The sequence below is a fragment of the Heptranchias perlo genome, chromosome 2, assembly GCF_035084215.1.
Source record: "Heptranchias perlo isolate sHepPer1 chromosome 2, sHepPer1.hap1, whole genome shotgun sequence".
Lineage (NCBI taxonomy): Eukaryota > Metazoa > Chordata > Chondrichthyes > Hexanchiformes > Hexanchidae > Heptranchias > Heptranchias perlo.
Window position 1 is genome coordinate 8,961,814 of NC_090326.1, and position 14,798 is coordinate 8,976,611.

The 14,798-nt window shown below is 51.7% G+C and overlaps 1 protein-coding gene across 4 annotated transcripts in view; it reads left to right on the top strand.

The window, feature by feature from the left end:
- Positions 1-3,615: 3,615 nt before the first annotated feature.
- The window catches only part of LOC137334994 (regulation of nuclear pre-mRNA domain-containing protein 1B-like), a 68,418-nt gene continuing 57,235 nt past the window's right edge, over positions 3,616-14,798 (top strand). For 3 of the 4 annotated variants that reach the window (XM_068000108.1, XM_068000102.1, XM_068000093.1), the window contains exon 1: positions 3,617-3,847. In XM_068000108.1, the coding sequence (XP_067856209.1) occupies positions 3,697-3,847 (151 nt within the window). In that variant the 5' untranslated portion in view covers positions 3,617-3,696. Of the gene's footprint in view, positions 3,848-14,798 lie in introns of all 4 variants that reach the window. The other variant, XM_068000086.1, reaches the window with a different exon arrangement.

Sequence of the window (14,798 nt, forward strand, 5' to 3'; positions counted from 1 at the left end):
TCAGCAATATAAGCCACACACTCAGCAAAATACACAGCACCGCCTGCAGAGCATGATGGTTAGCAGCATTAAGAATAAGATGTCAATTTTTTCCTATTTCCAATATTCTTACAGAGACAAGCTGATAAGAGAAGAACAGTGCTTGGCTCTTTCACTTCACTCTCTAATAACTTAACAGCATGTCTTAGCATGTTTTCTATTATTATACTTGTACAGAATTCTGACTAGGCAGGCAGAATCTGGACCCTGAGGGCAGGAGGACATGGCACAGAGAAGGAGAACGCAGAACTTCATAGATTCAGACCTCCGAGCCCTCCTCGAGGAAATCGAAGGCAGGAGGTACAGACTTCTGGGTGCGGGTGGCACCAAGGCAATGTAACCTGGACGGAGGTGGCACTAGCACTGTGCCAACACCATCACCTTCAGTTGTAAACAATTTTACAGCACCAAGTTATAGTCCAACAATTTTATTTTAAAATCCACAAGCTTTCGGAGGCTTCCTCCTGAGGAAGGAGGAAGCCTCCGAAAGCTTGTGGATTTTAAAATAAAATTGTTGGACTATAACTTGGTGTTGTAAAATTGTTTACAATTGTCAACCCCAGTCCATCACCGGCATCTCCACATCATTACCTTCAGAACAGTGCCGGAAAAAGTTCAAGGTGTGAAAGCTTTCAACAGCCCGATGGTCCTGTCAATCACTATGGTGCTCCTCTGCTGCAGTTCAGGGCACTCCAATTGGAATCATTCGTCACGGGAGCAACGGTTATGCTTTGTTGCCCAGGTGTCATCCGTGGATCTGAATCCCTTCCCTGACACATGCAAATGAGGTCAGTGGGGACTTTCTGGGTGGATCGTGAGGAGGTTCAAAAAACGTGACAAAACTGGGGGAGGTTTACTTCATCAATTGTAAATGGCGAAATTGGCATACAGGATAGCTGCGACCCGTTGCATGCACATCCTGTGCTATGTGGGGAATCCTGGACAACTGTGTGTGCAGGAAGTGCCTCCGGCTGCTCGAGCTCGAGCTCGGGGTTTCTGAATTTGAGGAGCGGCTGGTGTCACCTCAGGGCATTTGAGAGGCTGAAAGTTTCTTGGATCGTACGTTACAGGAGTTGGTCACCCTGCAGCCGCAGAGAGTTCAGGAGGAGAGTGAGTGGGTGGCCACCTGCAATGGTAGGAAGAGAAGGCAGGCAGTGCAGAAATCCTCCAGGAGTGTGGCACTCACAAACTGGTTTTCTGTGCTGAATGCTGGCGTAAAAATTTTGTTTGATAATCGCTCATGTGAAGCAACATGTGCTATATAAATGCAAGTTGTTGTTGACGGCGACAACACCTTGGGGGAATGCAAATCCACGGCACCGTGGGACAAGAGACTGCACAGGGTAGTGCAGCAAAGCAGTTGTCGTAGGGGACTTGATAGACAGGCATTTCCACAACAGCAGACGTGAGTCTTGCATAGTGTGTTGACTCCCTGGTGCCTGGGTGGAGGATGTCACGGAAGGGTAGAGAATTGTGTAGAACATTATATTGGGGGGGGGGAAGGGGAATAGCCAGAAGTTGGAACCAATAATATATGAAATAAAAGGGTTATACTGTGGAATTCTGTGATTCTATTCCATTCATTTCCTCCTTAACTCCATTCCCAGTTTCTCCTCTCTTTGCCCCATCCCCGAAGCTCAGTTCCAGGTTTCTCCCATTCCTCCCCTCCACTCTTCCCCAATCCGATTTCACCCCTCCCCACTGGATTCTCTCCTCCTCCTTCCCCACCCCCAGCTCCATTCTGCAACTACTACCCAAGTCTGTTGTTGCTGACACTGTAAAACAGTTACCGCTGGTGCGCACCGGGGGCAGGAAAGGAAGAACTTGCATTTATATAGCGCCTTTCACGACCTCAGGAGGTCCCAAAGCGCTTTACAGCCAATGAAGTGTAGTCACTGTTGTAATGTAGGAAATGCGGCAGCCAATTTGCGCACGGCAGTCCCACAAACAGCAATGTGACAATGACCAGTTAATCTATTTTTTAGTGATAATTGGTTGAGGGATAAATATTTAGAGTCATAGAGTCATAGAGTCATAGAGCACGGATAGAGGCCCTTCGGCCCATCGTGTCCGCGCCGGCCATCAAGCCCTGTCTACTCTAATCCCATATTCCAGCATTTGGTCCGTAGCCTTGTATGCTATGGCATTTCAAGTGCTCATCCAAATGCTTCTTGAATGTTGTGAGGGTTCCTGCCTCCACAACCCTTTCAGGCAGTGAGTTCCAGACTCCAACCACCCTCTGGGTGAAAAAGTTCTTTCTCAAATCCCCTCTAAACCTCCCGCCTTTTACCTTGAATCTATGTCCCCTTGTTATAGAACCCTCAACGTTCAGTTTGCCAGGACACCGGGGAACAACCCCCCATTCTTCTTCGAAATAGTGCCACCGGTTCTTTTGTGTCCACCTGAGAGGACAGATGGGGCCTTGGTTTAACGTCTCATCCGATTCCTGATCTTGCAAAAATAACCAGCCACAATATGCAGTTGTGCGGGCCCAATTACAGCAGCAGCAACAGCAGGATTGGGTAGGAGCTCTGGTGTGATACAGAGGGGAGAGCTGATTTCAGCTCCCAACGACGAATATGTGAACAGCCCTCCCTCCTCCCCACCCACAACAAAATGCCGATGTCCGCACCAAATCCAGATGGTTGCTCATTTATTTGGAGTTAGAATCATAATGAATTTTTAACTCTGTTCAAACAATAAGCACAGCTCCCTGATGTTTAATTGGATCTGCAATCAGTTTGACCCTTCTGATCATAATTCACCCGACTAGAATTTTCCCTATGATGGTGGTTGTGAATATGGAGCGGTTTCTTTTTAATACTGCTGTACATGAAAATAAATCAGTTTTTTAAAACCAAAAATAAAGGTTGTTGGAGCTGTTATTGCTGGTGAAACAGGAGGATTGGAAAATTGTGGTAGGAGCCTCTGCTATCTCCATCCTTACTTCCCTCAGTAACCTAGGATGCATCCCATCAGGACCGGGTGACTTTCCTGCTTTGATTACTGCCGACCTTTTATCTATTTTTATCCGATCCAATTTCTCTACTACCTCCGCCTTCACTGTGACACTGGCAGCATCCTCTTCTCCAGTGAAGGCAGGTGCAAAGCATTCATACAGTACCTCGGCCATGCCCTTCGCCTTATCGTAGTCGGTACATCACAGCAAGAGGGCCATTTGGCCCATCCGTGCCTGTGCCGGCTCTTTGAAATAGCTATCCCATTAGTCCCTAACAAGAAGATATTCTTTTTGGCCTCTAATCGGCCCCACCCTTCCTTTGGCTATGCTTTTATTATCGATGAAAAAGACTTTAGCGTTCCCTTTTTTTGTGGTCCTCCAATCTTTCCCCCTACATTCTCTTTGATTTCCTCTTTCAGTTCCCAGCTGTACTCTGCTTGATTCTCCACTGTATCCTGCAATTTGCAGCTGATTTTGTTCTGTGCATTTTTGAAACTTCCCTCTCCCAGCAGCAACAGGAGAACCGAGCACATGGACCATCACGGCGACCCACGGCCGATACGGGGGGCGTGATGACGTCACGGCCGATACGAGGGGCGCGGCTGACGTCACGGCCGATACGAGGGGCGCAGCGGACGTCACGGCGAAGGCGCCCGCCGCCATCTTGGCCGGCACCGGTTGTCTGCGCGGGCACCGCCATGTCCGCCTTTTCCGAGTCAGCTCTGGAGAAGAAGCTGGCGGAACTCAGCAACTCGCAGCAGAGCGTGCAGACCCTGTCCCTCTGGCTCATCCACCACCGCAAGCACTCCAAGACCATCGTGACGGTGTGGCACCGAGAGCTGAAGAAAGGTGAGCGGCGGCGGCGGCAGGGCCCGGCACCAGGGACCGGGGATGATGGACACACACAGGGCCCGGGACCAGGGACTGGGGATAATGGACACACACAGGGCCCGGCACCAGGGACCGGGGATAATGGACACACACAGGGCCCGGGACCGGGGATAATGGACACACACAGGGCCCGGGACCAGGGACCGGGGATAATGGACACACACAGGGCCAGGGACCGGGGACCGGGGATAATGGACACACACAGGGCCCGGGACCAGGGACCGGGGATAATGGACACACACAGGGCCCGGGACCAGGGACCGGGGATAATGGACACACACAGGGCCCGGCACCAGGGACCGGGGATAATGGACACACACAGGGCCCGGCACCAGGGACCGGGGATAATGGACACACACAGGGCCCGGGACCAGGGACTGGGGATAATGGACACACACAGGGCCCGGGACCAGGGACCGGGGATAATGGACACACACAGGGCCCGGGACCAGGGACTGGGGATAATGGACACACACAGGGCCCGGGACCAGGGACTGGGGATAATGGACACACACAGGGACCGGGACCAGGGACTGGGGATAATGGACACACACAGGGCCAGGGACCAGGGACTGGGGATAATGGACACACACAGGGCCCGGGACTGGGGATAATGGACACACACAGGGCCCGGGACCAGGGATAATGGACACACACAGGGCCCGGGACTGGGGATAATGGACACACACAGGGCCCGGGACCAGGGACTGGGGATAATGGACACACACAGGGCCCGGGACCAGGGACCGGGGATAATGGACACACACAGGGCCCGGGACCAGGGACCGGGGATAATGGACACACACAGGGACCGGGACCAGGGACTGGGGATAATGGACACACACAGGGCCAGGGACCAGGGACTGGGGATAATGGACACACACAGGGCCCGGGACTGGGGATAATGGACACACACAGGGCCAGGGACCGGGGATAATGGACACACACAGGGCCCGGGACTGGGGATAATGGACACACACAGGACCAGGGACCGGGGATAATGGACACACACAGGGCCCGGGACCGGGGATAATGGACACACACAGGGCCCGGGACCAGGGACTGGGGATAATGGACACACACAGGACCCGGGACCAGGGACCGGGGATAATGGACACACACAGGGCCCGGGACCAGGGACCGGGGATAATGGACACACACAGGACCCGGGACCAGGGACCGGGGATAATGGACACACACAGGGCCCGGGACCAGGGACCGGGGATAATGGACACACACAGGGCCAGGGACCAGGGACTGGGGATAATGGACACACACAGGGCCAGGGACCAGGGACTGGGGATAATGGACACACACAGGGCCCGGGACCAGGGACCGGGGATAATGGACACACACAGGGCCCGGGACCAGGGACTGGGGATAATGGACACACAGGGCCCGGGACCAGGGACCGGGGATAATGGACACACACAGGGCCCGGGACCAGGGACTGGGGATAATGGACACACACAGGGCCCGGGACCAGGGACCTGGGATAATGGACACACACAGGGCCCGGGACCAGGGACCGGGGATAATGGACACACACAGGACCAGGGACCGGGGATAATGGACACACACAGGGCCCGGGACCAGGGACCGGGGATAATGGACACACACAGGGACCGGGGATAATGGACACACAGGGACCGGGGATAATGGACACACACAGGGACCGGGGATAATGGACACACACAGGGCCCGGGACCGGGGATAATGGACACACACAGGGCCCGGCACCAGGGACTGGGGATAATGGACACACAGGGCCCGGGACCAGGGACCGGGGATAATGGACACACAGGGCCCGGGACCAGGGACCGGGGATAATGGACACACACAGGGCCCGGGACCAGGGACCGGGGATAATGGACACACAGGGCCCGGGACCAGGGACCGGGGATAATGGACACACACAGGGCCAGGGACCGGGGATAATGGACACACACAGGGCCCGGCACCAGGGACTGGGGATAATGGACACACAGGGCCCGGGACCAGGGACTGGGGATAATGGACACACACAGGGCCCGGGACCAGGGACTGGGGATAATGGACACACACAGGGCCCGGGACCAGGGACTGGGGATAATGGACACACACAGGGCCCGGCACCAGGGACTGGGGATAATGGACACACACAGGGACCGGCACCAGGGACTGGGGATAATGGACACACAGGGCCCGGGACCAGGGACCGGGGATAATGGACACACACAGGGCCCGGGACCAGGGACCGGGGATAATGGACACACACAGGGCCCGGGACCAGGGACTGGGGATAATGGACACACACAGGGCCCGGGACCAGGGACCGGGGATAATGGACACACACAGGGCCCGGGACCAGGGACTGGGGATAATGGACACACAGGGCCCGGGACCAGGGACCGGGGATAATGGACACACACAGGGCCCGGGACCAGGGACCGGGGATAATGGACACACACAGGGCCCGGGACCAGGGACTGGGGATAATGGACACACACAGGGCCCGGCACCAGGGACTGGGGATAATGGACACACATAGGGCCCGGGACCGGGGATAATGGACACACACAGGGCCCGGGACCAGGGACTGGGGATAATGGACACACACAGGGCCCGGGACCAGGGACCGGGGATAATGGACACACACAGGGCCCGGGACCAGGGACTGGGGATAATGGACACACAGGGCCCGGGGATAATGGACACACACAGGGCCCGGGACCAGGGACCGGGGATAATGGACACACACAGGGACCGGGACCAGGGACCGGGGATAATGGACACACACAGGACCCGGGACCAGGGACTGGGGATAATGGACACACACAGGGACCGGGGATAATGGACACACACAGGGACCGGGACCAGGGACCGGGGATAATGGACACACACAGGGACCGGGACCAGGGACCGGGGATAATGGACACACACAGGGACCGGGGATAATGCACACACAGGGACCGGGACCAGGGACCGGGGATAATGGACACACACAGGGACCGGGACCAGGGACCGGGGATAATGGACACACACAGGGACCGGGACCAGGGACCGGGGATAATGGACACACACAGGGACCGGGACCAGGGACCGGGGATAATGGACACACACAGGGACCGGGGATAATGCACACACAGGGACCGGGACCAGGGACTGGGGATAATGGACACACACAGGGACCGGGACCAGGGACCGGGGATAATGGACACACACAGGGACCGGGGATAATGCACACACAGGGACCGGGACCAGGGACTGGGGATAATGGACACACACAGGGACCGGGACCAGGGACCGGGGATAATGGACACACACAGGGACCGGGACCAGGGACTGGGGATAATGGACACACACAGGGACCGGGGATAATGCACACACAGGGACCGGGACCAGGGACCGGGGATAATGGACACACACAGGGCCCGGGACCAGGGACTGGGGATAATGGACACACACAGGGACCGGGGATAATGCACACACAGGGACCGGGACCAGGGACCGGGGATAATGGACACACACAGGGACCGGGACCAGGGACCGGGGATAATGGACACACACAGGGACCGGGACCAGGGACCGGGGATAATGGACACACACAGGACCAGGGACTGGGGATAATGGACACACACAGGGCCCGGGACCAGGGACCGGGGATAATGGACACACACAGGGACCGGGACCAGGGACCGGGGATAATGGACACACACAGGGCCAGGGACCAGGGACCGGGGATAATGGACACACACAGGGACCGGGACCAGGGACCGGGGATAATGGACACACACAGGGACCGGGACCAGGGACCGGGGATAATGGACACACACAGGGCCAGGGACCAGGGACCGGGGATAATGGACACACACAGGGACCGGGACCAGGGACCGGGGATAATGGACACACACAGGGTCAGGGACCAGGGACCGGGGATAATGGACACACACAGGGACCGGGGATAATGGACACACACAGGGACCGGGGATAATGGACACACACAGGACCAGGGACTGGGGATAATGGACACACACAGGGCCCGGGACCAGGGACCGGGGATAATGGACACACACAGGGCCCGGCACCAGGGACTGGGGATAATGGACACACACAGGGCCCGGGACTGGGGATAATGGACACACACAGGGCCCGGGACCAGGGACCGGGGATAATGGACACACACAGGGACCGGGGATAATGCACACACAGGGACCGGGACCAGGGACCGGGGATAATGGACACACACAGGGCCCGGGACCAGGGACTGGGGATAATGGACACACACAGGGCCCGGGACCAGGGACCGGGGATAATGGACACACACAGGGCCCGGGACCAGGGACTGGGGATAATGGACACACAGGGCCCGGGACCAGGGACTGGGGATAATGGACACACACAGGGCCAGGGACCGGGGATAATGGACACACACAGGGCCCGGGACCGGGGATAATGGACACACACAGGACCCGGCACCAGGGACTGGGGATAATGGACACACACAGGGCCCGGGACCAGGGACTGGGGATAATGGACACACACAGGGCCCGGCACCAGGGACTGGGGATAATGGACACACACAGGGACCGGGGATAATGGACACACACAGGGCCCGGGACCAGGGACTGGGGATAATGGACACACACAGGGCCCGGCACCAGGGACTGGGGATAATGGACACACACAGGGCCCGGGACCAGGGACTGGGGATAATGGACACACAGGGCCCGGCACCAGGGACTGGGGATAATGGACACACACAGGGCCCGGGACCAGGGACCGGGGATAATGGACACACACAGGGCCCGGGACTGGGGATAATGGACACACAGGGCCCGGGACCAGGGACCGGGGATAATGGACACACAGGGCCAGGGACCGGGGATAATGGACACACACAGGGCCCGGGACCAAGGACTGGGGATAATGGACACACACAGGGCCCGGGACCAGGGACCGGGGATAATGGACACACAGGGCCAGGGACCGGGGATAATGGACACACACAGGGCCCGGGACCAGGGACTGGGGATAATGGACACACACAGGGCCAGGGACCGGGGATAATGGACACACAGGGCCCGGGACCAGGGACCGGGGATAATGGACACACACAGGGCCCGGGACCAGGGACTGGGGATAATGGACACACAGGACCGGGGATAATGGACACACAGGACCGGGGATAATGCACACACAGGACCGGGGATAATGCACACACAGGACCGGGGATAATGCACACACAGGACCGGGGATAATGCACACACTGGACCGGGGATAATGCACACACAGGACCGGGGATAATGCACACACAGGACCGGGGATAATGCACACACAGGACCGGGGATAATGCACACACAGGACCGGGGATAATGCACACACAGGACCGGGGATAATGCACACACAGGACCGGGGATAATGCACACACAGGACCGGGGATAATGCACACACAGGGCCAGGGACCAGGGATAATGCACACACAGGGCCAGGGACCAGGGATAATGCACACACAGGGCCAGGGATAATGCACACACAGGGCCAGGGACCAGGGATAATGCGCACACAGGGCCCGGCACCAGGGATAATGCACACACAGGGCCCGGCTCCAGGGATAATGCACACACAGGACCAGGCACCAGGATCAGGGATAATGCACACACAGGGCCCGGCTCCAGGGATAATGCACACACAGGGCCAGGGACCAGGGAAAATGCGCACACAAGGCCCAGGACCAGGGAAAATGCACACACAGGGCACGGCACAAGGCGTGATGCACACACAGGGCACGGCAATCAGTAATGCTCCACTTAGAAAGCCCAGGCTTAACCTTTCATTCCATGAGGTGCCAGAAGTGCGCTTTGATCACCAATGCTCAGAGAGGTCTGGGGAGTTGTAGGTAGTGCCTTTATATGTCTCTAATTCTTGGTTTTACGCACTCACATGCACCATATTGGTATGGCGACTGCACACTTACCAAGTCTCACTCATCTTTGTTTAAAAATATAATTAAAAGGAAATCACGTGATTCGCCCTCTGACCTTCACACTCTTCAATCCTAGTGTGTATATACTAATTAAAGGACATCTTATGGAGGTAGCAGTTTATACACAATATATCTGTGTTGGCGATGCTGAAGAGAACCAGATTTACAACTGTCAAACATATTTCAGTAGTTTTGCATTCCTGTTACGAATTTTATTGCTAGTGAGCTGATGCTGCCACAGTAATAGCCATTCCTGATCCATTCTAAACTGTTAATAACATCAATTTATGTCTCCATCTTCCCACCAGCACAGTGGTACATCTTTGTACAACTTATAGTTTGTTGACCTTTGTGGCCAAGTAATTGCCTCGTGTTAATGTAAATTTTGGGATGATAGTGCAGTTTTTGACTGGAAATCAACATTGGCACACTTGTTATGGAGATAGTTCAACCATTCATTGAGGCTAAAATCTTCAAGAGTAGCGTCGTTGCCATGATAGGTTATTTGAAAACCACTGCATTTACTATTTGGCACTAAACATTAATGAGCAAGCCAAGACTCAATGTGTGTAGTTACTAATGATTTGAATGGGCATTGTTTGAAGCTGTACCATGCAGCCAGACCAAATGCTCTGCAATTCTTGTTTCTTAAATACTAGATGCAGTTGAATTTGGAATATCTACAGTTTTTCTGTGCTGTCAGGAAGAAACGACCAGCATGATCTCAGATTTCCACAAATTGTGCTGGCAACTTGATTTGGACCATAAACTGAGAGATGTAGAATTCTAGTTGCCATTGTGTTTTCAATTCATAAATTGAGATTAGAATTAATGATACTAAAGTAGTCAAGTTGTATACTATGATCAAATTTTAGTCCCTGTATTCTAGATAAGAACTGAATAATTCTTCCTGCGAAGCCAAGCTAGAGATGCTGAAAAAAATCTTTCTCAGCTGTGTGAACGACGAGAAGGAAAGTACTAGCTGGTTGGGGAACATAGCTGGGAAAAGTGAGATGCGAGAGAGGATATCTCTTTCTTTCAGCTTCATTAAGCCTTTTTAAAATATTTTTAAATTCACAAATGTATTCCTCCAGGATCATCCAGTTTGGTTGAAATGATACTTGTAACTTGTTATATCTATTGACCGCCTTGCCTTTGCTTGTTTATCCATCAGGATAGAAAGGCAATGTCTTTGTCTGTTGTCGTGCATGTAGTGAAATAGGGTGTCAGAAACGTAGTGAGATAGGCAGCCCAAGTTTCAGAATATCCCAGAGCCCAAGCAACACTGTTTGGCTTCTGTTCCATTTGGTAGCATCCCCACAGTTTGCATTAGCCATCGTTCATTCATCCATAGTGAAATGCACATAACCACAAACATGGGCAGAATTAAAACCTGGAGAGGTTGGCTAACCTCAAAATGTGAGCAAATTCCTTCCCTTGAGAGCCTCAAGTGGGGGGAAAAAACAGTCAGGAGAGTGCAGAGAGCTAGTAAATTTTAAGGGCTCTTCTGTGGAATATAGACTAGAGCCTGGCAGCAGGCTTTGATCTCTTGAAATAAGATGTGAATTTAGCTGCTCAGAAGCATTCAAAAGATTTATAGAGTTTGAGTGAGTCTTCTGATTTTCAGGCTCAATTTGTTGTTAATCGTCTCTTTAAAAATGAGTTCCAAAATTCAGGTTAAACTTGATTTTAAAAACCCTAAATTTGGCAGTCAACTTTGTAAATCACCATTGCACCAAGCAACTGTCATGGCAACATAGATAGGCAAGGTGTCTTTCAAATTGGGAAGGAGAGGTTTGGCACTTGGGAGCTTGAGATGAACGTAAAAGAATGCAAGATAAACAGCAGTGGAATGATTGACGTTCATTGGATCAAGTTAACCAATGGGAATTGAGCATGGGAAGCGAGATTGAGTAGGTAATGACCATTGTGGGTGAGAGATGGCCGTTGGGTGGGATCTGGTAATTATCTGGTGGGAGCAGCTAGATGTAAGCAAAGTACTAGAATGTGAGCTTGAGGAGATACAGACAGGACAGTGAGTGTAGAGACACTGCGCTTCAGTCTCGCTGCTCCAGGGACATGGCTGGGGTTACTGGCTGACTTGTACTCAAACGTAACGAGCTAGAAAAGTAGAGACCTGCAGTTGTCATGCTGAGGAGGCAGCAGTTGCTCCCCTGCAGCTTCTCCCTGACACTCTGCACTACAGCTACCAGTAACTTTGGTCTCAGTCTAATTATTGTAAAATTTGAAAAATATAATTAAAATAATTTCTCAGCCTTGACTCAGTGAGAACATTCTTGTCTCTGAGTCAGCAGGTTGTTGGCTCAAGCCACACCAGGTCTTGAGCACGTGATCTAGCTGAGACTATTGAGGAAATGCTGCATTGTCCGAATTGCCTCCTTTTGGCTGAACTGTTAAACTGAGACTCTGACTGACTGAATAGGATCTTTTACATCCACTTGAACAAAGAGCAAGCAAGTTCTCCCACGTCCTGGCCAATATTTATGCCTCAAGCAACACCACCAAAAGCAGATTAACTGGTCATTCATCTCCTAGCTCTCTGCATTCATTTATCTAATAGTGATCATAATATGATCGAGTTCAACGTTGTGTTTGAAACCCGTATCAGCTACTAAGATTCTAAATTTAGGCCGACTTCAACGGGATGAGACAGACGCTGTCCACAATAAACTGGGCAAATTTGTTAATGGGTAAAACGACTGAAGATCAATGGGAGGTGTTCAAAAAAGAATTTAAAGTGATATAGAACCAGTTTATACCCCTAAGGGGCAAGAGCTCTACTTGCCAAAAAAAAAAACAGCCATGGACAACAAATGAGGTAAAGGCCAAATTAAAACCAAAGGAAAAAGCGTACAAAAATGCAAAAAATAGCACAGATCATGGCGACTGGGGGAGATACAAAGAACAGCAAAGGGTGACAAAACAGATAGTAAGAGCTACAAAAAGGGAGTATGAAAAGAAACTTGCAAGGGATATCAAAATCAACAAAAAAATTTTACAATTATATTCGGAAAAAGAGGGTGGTCAAAAGCAATGTGGGCCCCTTAAAAACTGGTAATGGTGAGATTGTAAATGAAAATAAGAAAATGGCAGACATTAGTTTGCGTCAGTATTTACAATCGAGGAAGAGGATAGCGTGCCGGACATCCCAAAGAAATTAATTTTGAATCAGGGATAGGGACTCACCAGAATTAATGTAAGCAAATTAACAGTAATGAAGAAAATAATGGGACTAAAAAGTGACAAATCCCCAGGACCAGATGGTTTCCATCCCAGGGTTTTAAAAGAAGTAGTTGAGAACATTGCAGAAGCCCAAACTATAATCTTCCAAAGTTCTCTTGATTCAGGAACTGTTCCTTTAGATTGGAAAATTGCACGTGCCGCTCTGTTATTTAAGAAAGGTGAGGGAGGGAAATCAGGGAATTATACACTAGTTAGCTTAACGTCTGTTGTCAGGAAATTACTAGAGACTATAATTAAGGATAGAGTGACTGAACGCCTTGAAAATGTTCAGCTGATCAGAGAGAGCCAGCATGGATTTGTAAAGGGTAGGTCATGCTTGACGAACCTGATTGAACTTTTTGAAGAGGTGACTAACGTAGTGGACAGGGGAATTGTCATTGGATGTTGTTTATATGGACCTCTAGAAGGCATTCGATAAAGTCCTTCATAAGAGACTGTTAGCTAAAGTTGAAGCTCATGGAATTGAGAGCAAGTTATTGACCTGGTTAGGAAATTGGCTGAGCGGCAGGAGACAGAGAGTAGAGATAATGGGCAGGTACTCAAATTGGCAGGATGTGACCAGTGGTGACCCACAGGGATCTGTGTTGGAGCCTCAACTATTCACTGTATTTATTAACGACTTAGATGATGGGATAGAGAGCCACGTATCCAAGTTTGCCGATGACACAAAGATAGACAGCATTGTAAGCAGTGTAGATGGAAGCATAAAATTACAGAGAGATATTAATAAATTAAGTGAATGGGCAAAACTGCGGCAAATGGATTTCAGTGTAGGCAAATGTGAGGTCATCCACTTTGGACCTAAAAATGATTGATCAGTGTACTTTCTAAATGGTGAAAAGCTCGAAACAGTGGAGGTCCAAAGAGACTTAGGAGTCCATGTACATAGATCATTAAAATGTCATGGACAGGTACAGAAAATAATCAGAAAGGCTAATGGAATGCTGGCCTTTATATCTAGAGGATTAGAATATAAGGGGGTAGAAGTTATGCGACAGCTATTCAAAGCCCTGGTTGCACCCACCTGGAGTACTGTGTTCAGTTCTGGGCACTGCACCTTAGGCAGGATATATTGGCCTTGGAGGGAGTGCAGCGTAGATTTACGAGAATGATACCCGGACTCCAAGGGTTAAATTACAAGGAGAGGTTATACAAACTAGGATCGTATTCCCTGGAATTTAGAAGATTAAGGGGTGATTTGATCGAAGTTTTCAAAGTATTAAGGGGAACTGATAGGGTAGATAGAGAGAAACTATTTCCACTGGTTGGGGAGTCTAGGACTAGGGGACATAGCGTAAAATTAGAGCCAGGACTTTCAGGAGTGATGTGAGGAAACACTTCTACACGCAAAGGGTAGTAGAAGTTTGGAACTCTCTTCCGCAAACGGCAGTTGATGCTAGCTCAATTGTTAATTTTAAATCTGAGATTGATAGATGGTTGTTAACCAAGAGTATTGAGGGATATGGGGATAAGGAGTTACCGGCCATGATCTCATTGAATGGTGGAACAGGCTCGAGGGGCTAAATGGCCTACTCCTGTTTGTGGGCTCTGTGCACAATTGGATGCTGTTTGTCTACAAACAAGTGACAACACTACAAAAGTAATTGAGCTCTAAGGCCTTCACATCCTTCCTAAAATGCTGTGCCCAGAATTGGACACAATACTCCAGTTGTGGCTGAA